The following is a 14666-nucleotide window of genomic DNA, read 5'->3' on the forward strand; positions in this document are numbered from 1 at the left end:
TCTCCCCCCTTGCCCCCACCCTTATCTCCCCCCACCCCTATCTCCCCCCTGTCTCCCCACTCCCCTGTCTCCCCTCTCCCCTGTCTCCCCCCTCCCCTGTCTCCCCCTCCCATGTCTCCCCCCTCCCATGTCTCCCCCTCCCATGTCTCCCCCCTCCCATGTCTCCCCCTCCCATGTCTCCCCCCTCCCATGTCTCCCCCCTCCCATGTCTCCCCCTCCCATGTCTCCCCCCTCCCATGTCTCCCCCTCCCCTGTCTCCCCTCCCCTGTCTCCCCCTCCCCTGTCTCCCCCCTCCCCTGTCTCCCCCCTCCCCTGTCTCCCCCTCCCCTGTCTCCCCCCTCCCATGTCTCCCCCCTCCCATGTCTCCCCCCTCCCCTGTCTCCCCCCTCCCCTGTCTCCCCCCTCCCATGTCTCCCCCCTCCCATGTCTCCCCCCCCCTTCCCTGTCCCCTCCCCTTCCCTGTCCCCTCCCCCTTACCCCCATCCCTATCTTCCCCCTTCCCCTATCTAGCCCCTTGCCCCCACCCTTATCCCGTCTCCCAGGTGTGTGCGGCATTGCCCCGCCTGCCCAACGACACGCCACCCTCCCTCCCTCCCTCTCTCCCGGACTGGGCTGGGCTTTCTTTTTTTGACAGGCGACTAGCGGCTGATTTTTTCTTTTTTAATTCTGTCTTCTCTCGCTTTCTCTCTCTAGGGTTTTTTTTTCGTTTCCTCGCTACATTTTCTTCTTCAGTGACATTCACCACCCTTTATTTTACACACATACGCATAAATTATTAATTGATCGGTGAGAGGAGGGGGAAGGAAGAAGGAGGTTAAAATCGAGAGAAAATGTCGGGCCAGACCATCACGGACCGTATCGCGGCGGCCCAGTACAGTGTGACCGGCTCGGCCGTGGCCAGAGCTGTCTGCAAAGCCACGACCCACGAGGTGATGGGACCCAAGAAGAAGCACCTGGACTGTAAGAGACTTCACCTTCTTATCTTGTTCTGACCGCCCCCCCCCCCTTGTTTTGCCTAGCCCTTCATTCTCTATCCATGTTACTCGCAGGCGATGCATTTCCATGTATTCACCTTATTTAAAAAAAAACAAATCCAGTTAATAATTGCATTTTTTTAAAAATACCAGAATGTGGTTGTTTCTGGATTTGTGCAATTAATTCCGTTAATATGTTTCTCTATTTCGCATCTATTCCTGGCATTCCTGGATGCCGTTTGTTGGTGCTGTTATTTATCCCACGATTGCACCAGTATTCTGGCTTATTTCTCCATTCATCGTTCCTCCTTCCCTCACCGTGGGATTGCTGCTGGTTGCAATGGAGTCTCTTGCTTGGGGTGGGGAAAAGGGGTTGTATTCACTGCTCTCGAAACAGAAGGCAACGGCAGCGATAATGTAGCATCGCTGCCAGAAGTATAATAAATATTTTACTAGCAGAATTGTTCAGGGACTCTTGTTTAATTTTTTAAACATTGTAAATAAAAAGAATGCGGTGTTTTTAATTTGATATGCTGAGGAAAGGATGATATTGCAGGTAAATGCGTCCGTCATTTGAAAGAAAGCAGAATTTGGCCTGCAGTCCTTCAGTTTACTCGCGTATTTCGTGAGCGCATAAAACATACCTATTTAAGATAATTGAATTTTCTCTCGTATTGAAAATAGCATTGAAAAAAGCGTAAATGCTCGATCCTAATATTGGTTGTCGGATAAAGAACTGTATAAATATTTAGACGTATTGGTACTTTTCTGACGGGAGGATTAAGGGCGGATTCAAAATGATTTCTTAAAACCTACATATAGGCTATGGTCTGAATGGTGCAGTTTACTGAACATCAATGATTCTGATGTGGCAGTGATCCTTTCTACCCTGCCCCCACTCTCCCTCTTTTTGCATTATTAACCCTTCTGGACATGGCTATTAAATGTTTTTTGACTGCAAAATCAGTGTTAAATTATGCCACTGACTAATACTGTGAAGCTTTTCTTAAAAGAACAAATGATATATAATAGTTCTGTAACATTACAATTTTCTAATACTACATAAGACTACTTTGGCAGCTACACTTGACTGGAGGAAGAAGTGATGATGAATTTCAAACAATTTTGTTTGCATTGAACTGAAATAATGCAATGTCAACATTCAGCAGTACTGTACATTAGAGAACTTCCTTCCGGACTCGATGCTGTCACATATAGTGAAAACTAAATTGTCACATATAGTGAAAACTAAATTTTCCCAGTTTGTTATTATTTAATAATGACACCGAATACTCAATATTACAAATTATAGTTTTAATAAAATCACTCGGGTGTTTTAACTTAATTTTATCATCAGTCACTTTTTAAATGCTGACTTTTGAATTTATTTTGTACATTATGTACATGTACATTATGTATTATGTAGTTGGAGAGTCCACAGATAGTGGAATTTCCCCATTTTTTGTAAATTTATTATGATTCCAGGGCCACTATCTGCTCTCAATTTGGAAAAGGAAGCATAGTAGGCATTTAAGAATGTCCAAATTAAGGACAGGGTATTAACTATAAAAAGTCAGACAGACTTGGATAATTTTCTCTTGAACACTAGGGGCTCAGGGGACACCTGATAAAAGTATATAAAATTGTGAGTCATAGATATGGTAGATAGTTAAAACCTTTTTCCAAGGGTGGAAATGTCAAAGTCTAAAGGGCATAGCTTTAAGGTGACAAGGGCAAAGTTTATAAAAGATGTGTCGGGCAATTTTACTTTACACAGAAGGTAGTGTTTACCTGGAACGTGCTGCCAAGGGTGGTGGTGGCGGCATGTATGATCGTGGCAATTGAGGCTTTTAGACAGGCATGTGGATTTTGGAGAATGGATCATGTACAGACAGATGAGATTAGTTTATCTTGGCATCATGTTTGGCACAGCCATTGTGGGCTTAAGGGCCTGTTCCTGTGCTGTGCTTTTCTCTATTCTGTGAGATGGCCAGTAGTCATCCAATCTGCATTGCTATCAATGATATATATGGCTGATACTTGATTGCAACTTTTTTTTTGTCTAGCTCCTTTTAATCGAGAAATATGTCAGAATGAGCTGAAGGGAGATAGTGAATTATGTCTGATTCTGTCACATTCCTAGAGTTCCCTACTGTGAAATCATTGATCACAATTTGTGACATGAATGTTTTCAGCAAGTTCTCTCTCTTGCATGCAGTTTTTTCATTTTTGAAACGAGAGACTGCAGATGCTGGAATATGGACCAAAAACTAAACTGCTGGCAGAGTCAGCAGGTCAAATGGCAACACTAGAGGAAAACGAATGGTGCATTACTGATGCAGGATCTTGATTGAAAACATTGTTATACTGCTATCATTTAGTCCGTCCTCACCTTCTCCATCATGGTCTGGTTTGGCTCAGCCACCAAGCACGACATCCAGAGGCTGCAACGGATCGTTTGATCAGCTGAGAACGTTGTTGACTGCAACCTTCCCCCCCATTGACGAACTGTACACTGCAAGGGCCAGGAAGCGAGCGGGCAAAATCATCTCTGACCCCTCTCACCCTGGCCACAAAATCTTTGAAGCACTGCCCTCTGGAAGGCAACTCCAGACTGTCAAAGCAGCCACAGCCAGACATAAAAACAGTTTTTTTTGTCCACGAGTAGTAGTTCTACTTAATAACCAAAGTCTATAGTCTCTTTTTTACTCTGGTTTATTTACACCCACATGTTTAGACCGTAATGTTGTATCCTTATTGTTTTGATGTGGTTATGCTTTATTCTTAATTGTTAACTGTATGTTTGTGTTGTCATTTGTGAGCAGAGCACCAAGGCACATTCCTTGTAGATGCACATGTTTGGCCAATAAACTTATTCATTCATTCATTCATTCATTGTTCATCTCTTTGCCTCCACGTGTGCTGCTTGACCCACTGAAATCTTGCAGCAGTTTGTATTTTTGGTCCAGCTTTTCATTTGGCTTTATTGTTGTGTGGCAGCAAGAAGCTGCTCGGGCCACTGAGTCTATGCTCACCCAAACGTATTCCTCCACTAATTTGCCTTTAACCTGTTCTCACTTACATGTCCATCAACTCTCTCTTGATTCCCCTGTATCCAATCTAGACTTTTTCAGTAATTAATTACTATTAATACATAGTGGGATTTGGAAGGAAATTCACACACCAAGAAAGGCTGCAGTCACGAGGAAAACTTGCAAACAGAAAATTGGAGGTTGTTGTCAGTAATGTTGACTATTCATGTCTTTGTGCATGGGTGATCTTGTCTCAAATTTTATTTTATTTTTGAGGAAGCAGCTAAGAAGTTAGATGAGGGCAGGGTGGTAGGTGTTGTCTAAAGGGACTTAGGCAAGGCCTTTGGGAACCTGGGAGAGCTAGCAATTTGGATACATAATTGATTTGATTTTCGGAAGCAGTGGGTGATGGTTAAATGTTATATTATTGAATTGAAGCCTGTGACGAGTAATGTGCTTCTGATGGGTGCTGGCTCCTTGTCATCATAAGTTCATAGGGCAGAATTAAGCTATTTGGCCCATTAAGTCTCCTCCACCATTCAATCATGGCTGAGCTATCTTCCCCTCTTAACCACATTCTTCTGCCTTCTCGCCATCACCCCATAAATCCGTACTAATCAAGAATCTATCTATCTCTGCCTTAAAAATATCCATTAACTTGGCCTCCACATCGTTCTATGGCAAAGAATTGACACAGACTCACCACCCTCTGACCAAAGAAATTCCTCCTCATCTCTTTCCTAAAGGAACGTCCTTTAATTCTGAGCATATGACCTCTGGCCCCAGGCTCTCCCTCTAGTGGAAACATCCTCTCCACATCCACTCTTTCCAGGCCTTTCACTATTCGGTAATTTTCAATGAGGCCCCCCTCATCCTTCTAAACTCCAGCGAGTAGAGGCCCTGTGCTATTCATGTGTTAACCCACTCTTCCTGAGATCATTTTCATAAACCTCCTCTGGACCCACTCCAGCGCCAGCACATCCATCCTCAGATATGGTGCCCAAAATTGCTCACAATACTCCAAAAGCAGTCTGACCAATGCCTTATAAAGCCTCAGCATTACATCCTTGTTTTTGTATTCTAGTTCTCTTGAAATAAATGCTAGCGTTTGCCTTCCTTCCTACTGATTTGACTTGTAAATAAACGTTTTGGGAATCCTGCACCAGCACCCCCAAGTTCCTTTGCACCTCTGATTTTGAATTCTCTCCCCATTTAGGAAATAGTCTACACCTTTATTCCTAGTACCAAAATGCATGACTCCACACTTTGCTACGCATTTGTCATTGATATTAACAATTTAGTTGAAAGTTGATTGATTGAAAGATTCAGCGTGGAAACAAGCCCTTCTGCCCACTGAGAGTTCATGCTAACCATTGATCATCCATTCATGCTATGATATGCTGCTTTTGTATCCACTCCCCAATTTACAGAAGTCAGTTAATGTACAAACCTGCACGTCTTTGAGATGTAGGAGGAAACCGGAGAAAGCCCAACAGAGAGAACATGCAAACTTCACACAGAGAGCACCCGAGGTCGGGATCAAACCTGGGTCGCTGATGATGTGAGGCTGTGGCTCCACCATCTGTGCCACTGTGCCACCCTGTACAAGGCACAGTTGTTAGGTTTGCAGATGGCAATAAAAATGCATTCTGAATTTTGATTTTGCAGGTTCAGAGAAGTTGTTCAAGTCACTATTATTTAACATGTTAAAAAATTACTTTGATTAATAATATTTAACTTTTCAAATAATTGCCAACTGCAAAGATTTGAAGTTCAGAACGAATTAATTTGTTAATATTATTTGCAAAGACTGCAGCAGCAATAGTCATAGAATGATAGAGCATGGAAAGAGGCCCTTTAGCCCCACTGATCCATGCCAATCAAGGTGTCCATCTAAGTTAGTCCCACTTGCCCACATTTGGTCCATGTCCAAATGCTCTTTAAGCCTTTCCTATCCGTGTACTTGTCGAAATGTCTTTTAAATATTATTATTGTACCTGCCTCAACTACTTTGACAGCTCATTCCACATACGTATCAATCACCCTTTGTGAACAAGTTGCCCCTTGGTTTCCTATTAAATCTTTTCCCCCTTGCCTTAAATCTATGTCCACTAGTTCCTCTAGGCCCCTCAAGATTTTACACAACTCTATAATATCACAACTCTCAGTCTCCTCAGCACCAAGGAATCCAGTTCTACCCTGCCCACCTCTCCCGATAGATGCAGTTCCTCAATACGTGGCGCAGCGGCAGAGTTGCTGCCTTACAGCGAATGCAGCGTCGGAGACTCGGGTTCGATCCTGACTATGGGCGCCGTCTGTACGGAGTTTGTACATTCTCCCCGTGACCTGCATGGGTTTTCTCCGAGATCTTCAGTTTCCTCCCACACTCCAAAGACGGACAGGTATGTAGGTTGATTGACTGGGTAATATGTAAAAAAAAAAGAAAAATTGTCCCTAGTGTGTGTAGGATAGTGTTAGTGTGCGGGGATTGCTGGGCGGCGCAGACTCGGTGGGCTGAAGGGCCTGTTTCCGCGCTGTATCGCTAAATCTAAATCTAAAATCTAAAAAACTCACTCATAAATCTCTTCTACACTTTTTCCAGATTAAAGGGATATTTCTTATAGTAGGGTGACCGAAACTGAACACAGTACTCCAAGTGTAGCTTCAGCAATGTCTTGTACAACTGCAACATAACATCCCAACTTCTATACATGCCTTGTTATAGAAATATTCTACAAAGTTTTAAAAGAACGTTTGCATTGAGTTTCCAGGGGATAGATGTAATTTCAATGCCTATACTGAGTAACGTTAGGCTAAAATGCAACTAACTGCTTTCTGGGTTTGTAAGCAGATTTCTTTAAAATTAAGCATGATCAGATTTATGAGTTTTTAATTTGAATTTAAAGTTTTGCTTGGAATAGATTTACTAGGCAAAAATTCATGTTGTGAACTTTTGTGTTTAAGTATAATCTCAAGATAAATGCTGCTGTTCATATTTTAAAGATTATTATGACTGTTTGTTATTATGATTATAACCACCATTACGATTGTAGTATTTGTGCTTCTGGTTATTCCAGAGCATTTAAAAATTAAAAAATGCCTGTAGGGATGAATAATCAGGTAGTCACAATAACTGTCCTCTTTACTTATTCTCCAATAAATATTATTTTTGTAGAGCAAAGATTGTGTAAAGCCTGCACACATTAGAAATGGCTCATTTAATAGTAATGTAAAACGTTGCATAAAAAAATAATATGAAGACTGTGTGAAAAGCTAACTCTAATTTAAATTGTGTGTGGATTGAGAAGAACTGTAGTTAGTTTGTGTTTCAACCTTTTTTAAATGATAAAAATTGATAAAAGTTATAGTCGTAGAACTGTACAGCACAGAAAAATAAGTAAAGAGGACAATTGTGACTACCTGATTATTCATTCCTACAGGCATTTAAATTTTTTAAATGCTATGGAATAACCAGAAGCACAAACCACAATTGTAATGATGGTTATAGTCATAATAACAAACAGTCATAATAATCTTTAAAATACGAAAAGCAGCATTTATTTTGAGATGATACTTAAACACAAAAGTTCACAACATGAATTTTTGGCTAGTAAATCTATTTCAAGCAAAACTTTAAATTCTATATATCGAAAACTCTCATCTTGTATGTGTATGTAAAAAAGAAAACTGCAGATGCTGGTTTAAATGGAAGGTAGACACAAATTGCTGGAATAACGAAATACAGCCAAAACAGTACACGATAGCGCAACAACTTTAGGGGCACCTTATTCACCATTCACCTGGGGAGTGTAGTATCAAGTTTCGTTCAAATTGTTGTGCTATTTTAAAAGGAATTCACTTTATAAACTTTACTAAACTTTACACTGTGAATGGGCCCGGCAGCCGCGCCTATGCAGTTGGGGCCCGTTGAACTAATACTTCCGTGTTCATCTTGCGTCACAACGGGAACCCAATGGGTAGCCGTACGTTCGCAGTTGGGGGAGGGTTGCTGGGCTCGGCGGCAGCAGCGCCGGGAGGACCGGCGCCCATCCTAGTGCGCCCCGCGCCTGACCTTCCTCCCGTGGTGCAGCGCGACGGCAGAAAGAAGGGCAAAGAAGATGGCTGCCAGCAGGACGAACATGGGGCAGCGCTTTGCGGCCGCTCTCCTGCTGCTGGCTGCCCGGGGCCGGGGTGAGTGCCTCCCTCTCTGCTTTCCTCTCCCCCCTCGCCCGCCCCCGGCCCCGGGGCTGTCACAACGGGAACCTAACGGGTCCATGGGTCGTGATGAGATCGCCATTTTGAGATCGCTGGCGTCACAACGGGAACCCAACGGGTCCACGGGTTGTCTTGTGTCATTTAAATGTTGATATAGTACCTGCCTCAACTGCCTCCTCTGGTAGCTCGTTCCATATGCCCACCACATTCTGTGTGGGGGGAGAAGATTGCTCCTCTGGTTCCTATTAAATCTTTCGGCTCTCACTTTAAGCCTATGTCAACATGGTTCTTGTTTTCTCTGCTCTGGGTAAAAGACTCTGTGTTTATTGTATCTATTCCCCTCATGATCTCAAAATCACCGCTCCATCCTACCTGATTGGGTTCCTTACTAAGGTCATAAGTCAGCGGAGCAGCTTTGGGCCATTCAGCCCATCAAGTCTAATCTGCCATTCAAACATGACTGATCTATATTTCCATTGTAACCCCATTCTCCTGCCTTCTCCCCATAACCCGTGACACCCGCACTAATCAAGAATCTATCTTATCTACCTTAAAAACATCAATTGACGGCCTCCACAGCCTTCTGTGGCAAAGAATTCCACAGATCCACCACCCACTGACGAGAGAAATTCCTCCTCATATTTTTTTATAAAGGAATGTCCTTTAATTCTGAAGCCATGACCTCTAGTCCTAGACTTTCCCACCAGTGGAAACATCCTCTCCACATCTTCTCTATCCAAGTCTTTCACTATTCAGTACATTTCAATGTTCACCTCATTGTTCACTGGGCCTGCACACCAGCGAGTATAGGCCCAGTGCCGTCAAACGCTCATCATATGTTAACTCCTGGGATAAGAGTTAATTGTAAACCTCCTCTGGACCCTCTCCAGAGCCTGCGCATTCTTCCTTGGATATTCCTCATAGAACTCCAGATGTAGCCTGACCAGAACCTTACAGAGCCTCAGCATTACATCCTTGTTTTTGTATTCTAGCCCGCTTGAAATAAATACTAATATACAATGAGTAATTATTGATTCCGTAAACCTCTAGTTTAGAGATACAGCGCGGAAGCAAGCTCTTCAGCTCTCCGAGTTCTACTGACCAGTGATCCCCGCGCATTAACACTATCCTACACGCATTCGGGACAATTTACACTTATACCAAGCCAATTATCCTACAAACCTCTACATCTTTGGAGTGTGGGAAGAAACCGAAGATCTTGGAGAAAACCCACGCGGTCACGGAGAGAACATACAAACTCTGTACAGATAGCACCCCTAGTCTGGATCGAACCCGGGTCTCCAGCGCTGTAAGGCAACAACTCTACCGCTGCACCGCCATACCGATTTTTAAAAAAGTATTCCAAAAGGAGTCCCATCTTCCTCCCTCATTTTCCATTTTAATTTTGCTACTTATAACATCAACTTTCCATGTGTGTTTCGTCTTCTGTTTTGGTATTGCACTTGGTTGCTGGATCGTTACTAGGTCTGTACTCTTTGGAGATCACAAGAATGAGAAGTGAGTTTTTTCTAAAAAGATCGTAAGGGATTTTGTCAGGGTAGATGTTGAGATGTTTGGTGGAAACTAGACGATCCGTGGACCCGTTGGGTTCCCATTGTGATGCCAGCGATCTCAAAATGGTGATCGCATCGCGACCAGTGGACCCATTGCGTTCCTGTTGTGACAGCCCCGGGGCCGGGCAAGGGGGAAGAAGAAAGGGGAGAGGGAGCCGCTCATCCCGGCCCGGGCGGTCATCACGGCGGCTAGTCGCAGGGGTGCGGCCGCAAGGCGCTGCCCCATGTTCATCCTGCCGGCAGCCATCTTCTTTGACCTTCTCTGCCGCCGCACTACACCGCAGGAGGAAGGTCAGGCACGGGGCATGCCGGGACGGGCGCCTGTCCTCCCGGCAATGCTGTGCAGGCTCGCCGCCGCCAAGCCCGGCAACCCTCCCCAACTGTGCACGTGCGGATACCCGTTGAGTTCCCATTGTGACGCAAGATGAACATGGAAGTATTAGATCAGTGGGCCCCAACTGCGCAGGCCCATTCACAGTATAAAGTTTATAAAGTGAATTACTTTAAAAATAGTGCAATAATTTGAATGAAACTTGATACTGCACACCGCAGGCGAATGGTGAGTAAGGTATATAAATATCACAAACAAGGTGACATAGTAAAATAAAGGGCTGCTCATTTAAAAACTGAGGTATGTGGACATTTTTTTTTCTCTGAGGGGAGTGAAACGATAGAATCTTTTGCCCTGGACATTATTGGAGAACAAATAATCAAATGTATTTTCAGTGGGGACATATAATGTTTGAAAGATTGAGGAATTCAGGGTCATCAGTAACTGGTGCAGAAGAGGAACTGAGGCTAGCATACATCAGCCATGAAATTAAATGGTGGAGCAGTCTTGAGTGGCCTGTTGATCTGCTACTGCTTCTATTTTCTTGTATTTCTGTGGTCATGTCAACATTTCCAGGGCATTAGTTTTAGTGTAATGGCACTGATGTTTGCACATGCAGATCATTATTTGTTCATGTACCAATATGTAATCTGAAATATTTCTACAGTATGAATCAACTTTGCTGTTAGGTTAATGGCATTCAAATGAGTTTGACCTGCTAGGTCAAAACCTACAACCTACAGAAAACTATTGTGACGAATGTTTTAAATTTTCTCCCTTGGTGATGCAGAGATTGGAGCACCTTGACATGTACAGTGGCATTTAATTCTAGGAATAACTAATAAGCTACTGTGCATGATTTGCATTATTTCCTGCTCTTGCATCTGGTATCTTCCTCTCTTGGAACACCAACATTGCTTCATTGATTTTCACAAGTTCACATGTTATCTGAGTAGAATGAAGCCATTTGACCCATCAAGTCTGCTGCACCATTCAATCATGGCTGATCTCTGCCTCCTAATCCCATTTTCCTGCCTTCTCCCCATAACCCTTGACACCCGTTCTAATCAAGACTTTGTCTATCTCTGCCTTAAAAATATTCCCTGACTTGGCCTCCACAGCCCTTTGTGGCAATGAGTTCCACAGATTAACTACCCTCTGACTAAAGAAGTTTCTCCTCAGATCCTTTCTAAAAGAGTGCGTTTTAATTCTGAGGCTATGATCTCTGGTCCTGGACTCTCCCACCAGTGGAAACATCCTTTCACATCCACTCTGTCTCTGCCATTCATTATTCTGTAAGTTTCAATGAGGTCCCCCCTCAACCTTCTAAACTTCAGCGGGTACAAGCCCAATGCTGTCAAACGCTCAACATATGCTAACCTCATTCCTGGAATCATTTTTGTAAACCTCCTCTGGACCCTCTTCAGAGCCAGCACATCCTTCCTCAGATATGGGGCCCAAATCTGCTCTCTGTACTCCAAATGTGGTCTAACCAACGCCTTATTTAACATTAACAATTATTGTTGACGTCCTCATGGGTCACCCTTCCACAAATACTCAATGTAGTTAAATAACCTCTCCGTCACCAACTTTTGTCACGTGTTTTATTCTACCATCAACAGCTTGTAACAAATCTTGCTGTCTCCACTGGAAAGCTCAGGAAGGCAATTTGATGGGCATGGACAAGTTGTACCGATGCATGATTCAATTACACTAATTTACTGCATTTAACCCCTAATGTCGAGAGTTTTTAAACAAATTTGAAGCATTTAAGATTGTGGTTCATTTATTAGTATGGACTATTCAGGCAGCACAGTGGTGTCTGACTAGGGCTGCTGTCTGTACTGAGTTTGTACGTTCTCCCTGTGACCGTATCGGTTTTCTCCGGGTGCTCTAGTTTTCTTCCATATTCCAAAGACATGCAGGTTTGTAGGTTAATTGGCTTCTGTAACTTGTCTCTCGGCTGTAGGATAGAATTAGATATAGATCAATGGTTGACGTGGGCCGATGGGCCTGTTTCCACTGTATCTCTAAAACTAAAGACCATAAGACGGGAGCAGAATTAGGCCATTCTGCCCATCGAGTCTATTCCACCACTTTATCATGGCTGATCTATTTTTCCCTCTCAACCCTATTCTCCTTCCTTCCCCTTGTAACATTATACACCCTTTGGACATTTGACTGGGGAATAGTTGACAGATGGTAGGAAAAAATGTGTCATTTGGCATTGGGAGCTTGTGACTGTTGGGGCCCCAGGTGTTCATGTTCATTTGCCATGTAATATATTCTGTTTAACTGATGCAGAATTGAGAGGCATTGTGAGTTGATATGGATGCCACTTTGCTTGTCCAGTGGCTATGAACCAAGAAAGTGAATGGATGAGGACATGGGAAATGATTTGTGGACCTCAGGAAAGCAGTTTTTCAGATATAGATTATTTTATTGGGACTTGAGATTGCTTGTTCACGAATAACTGTAAGCTAACATACTGGCACAGCAGACAAGTGGGGAGGCAAAACACTATGGCTTTGTTAAAAGCATTTAAGAATAAAGATATCTTGCTATGATTACAAAGGCCTCTGGTGAGACCATGTCTGGATTATTGTCCTTGGTCCAGGTCTCGAGATCTATGCAAGGAAGAACTTCCACTGCTTTCCTTTTAATGTAGTTAAACTTCCCCTGAAAATGTTCTCAACACAGAATATTTATTATCATTAAGATTTCCAGAAATTACTAAACGGAAGCACTTCAAACGGAACAATTCCAAGCTGTAAGAGTATTTTAGAAGTTTAGGCTAAAATGTATGCTTAACAAACTCTGACTTCAAAATGTAACTTATTTTATAATATTGAAATTGAGATTTTTTAATTCTCATATTAGTTCCTAGGTTTAATCATGTGTATGTTCTGATATGACATGCTTTATAAAATATTTTAATTTGTTTCACTTTTATTCCATGGGTTATTGTATTACATCAAAATTGAATTTTTGAAGTATATTTAATGTTATTGATGAGCTACATAAGTAGTCTGAAATTACTGTTGCTGAACACCAGGCAATCCGTTCAATTGATGCTTGGCAGAAGCTGCAATCTGGGAAGTTTATGTTACATAGATTGCAACATCTTTGGCAGTCTTCTCCTGTCAGTGCGCATGCAGTCTTTTCATCTTCAATTGCAAATTCCAGGTCATAATCTATGCTTGCTATTAAACTTTGTATACCTCTGGATTACTATCACAATGTTTAAAACAAAAATTTGGACAGGTGCATGGTTAGGATAGGTTTAGAAGGTGCATGGTTAGGATGGTCCAAATGCAGGCAGATGAGACTAGTGTAGATGTGGCATGTTGGTTGCCATGGGCAAGTTGGGCCGAAGGGCCAGTTTCCACACTGTATGACTCGATTACCACCTTGTGGAATATACAGCTTGATTTCGTTGTGGACAGGATCCTGGCTAGATAATGAGTTTAAAAATGTTTTTGTCCTCAATGTCCTCAAACACGGAAGTATACTTGGGTCCAGAAGGCTAATAACCTTTTTGAAATGCATCTCTTTTAACATCACACATTTATCTAGTATTGCAAGTCGGATGAGAACATTTTGTTTGAGATTAATAAAAGCGGTATACTTTGCATAATCCTGACATAATATAACATTGGCAACACTGGAATAGTAACCAAGACATATTAAACATAGTTTTGATAGGCTGGAGCTGGCAACCTTTGACTTTTATCAAGGGCAACTCTTTCCATTGCATCACAGAACCAGCTCCATTTGGTGACTGTTTCGTCCAACGACTCTCCATATTTCCATTTTGACCCTTTTCTGAATGAATATGTTGTATAGATTAACAGATTTAAATGTTAAAACAAATTCACTTCATACCTATAGTGGAAGATGAATTCAATATTTTCGATGTATTTTTTTAGTTTTCAAATTGAAGACAATTTGATCAGCTTAATAACAGACTGTAAGCCTAAGTGGGAAGCATCTGGCTGTAGTTAACCTGACAGTGTATTTAAAATAAAACGTAAGAAAACAATTATGGCCAAATTTGTGTACTTTTATTAATTTTCAACCAGAGTCAAGATATTCCAGCCATTCTTTTTGTGGATTATATCTGTACTTGAAATATGTAGATAATGGCATAATAGGTAATTACCTCCCAAGACATAGAGGTTTGTAGGTTAATTGGCTTTGGTAAAATAGTAAATTGACCCTAGTGTGTAGGATAGCATTAGTGTGCGGGGATCGCTGGTTGGTGCAGACGCGGTGCGTGGAAGGGCCTGTTTTGGTACGTTTCAATGAGATTTTGACGGCACTGGGCCTGTACCTGCTGGAGTTTAGAAAAATCAGGAGGGACCTCATTGAAACGTACCGAATAGTGAAAGGCTTGGATAGAGTGGATGTGGAGAGGATGTCGCCACTAGTGGGAGAGTCTAGGACCAGAGGTCATAGCCTCAGAATTAAAGGCCGTTCCTTTAGGAAGGAGATGAGGAGGAATTTAACTCGTCAAAGTGTGGTGGATCTGTGAAATTCT

The 14666-nt window shown here is 42.5% G+C and overlaps 1 protein-coding gene across 5 annotated transcripts in view; it reads left to right on the forward strand.

The window, feature by feature from the left end:
- The first annotated feature begins 614 nt into the window (after nt 1–614).
- Nucleotides 615–14666, forward strand: part of snap91a (synaptosome associated protein 91a) — a 132540-nt gene continuing 118488 nt past the window's right edge. For all 5 annotated transcript variants that reach the window (XM_078399708.1, XM_078399711.1, XM_078399709.1 and 2 more), the window contains exon 1: nt 615–960. In XM_078399708.1, the coding sequence (XP_078255834.1) occupies nt 831–960 (130 nt within the window). In that variant the 5' untranslated portion in view covers nt 615–830. The remainder of the gene's footprint in view (nt 961–14666) is intronic.

This window comes from Rhinoraja longicauda, chromosome 5, assembly GCF_053455715.1.
Source record: "Rhinoraja longicauda isolate Sanriku21f chromosome 5, sRhiLon1.1, whole genome shotgun sequence".
Classification (NCBI taxonomy): domain Eukaryota; kingdom Metazoa; phylum Chordata; class Chondrichthyes; order Rajiformes; family Arhynchobatidae; genus Rhinoraja; species Rhinoraja longicauda.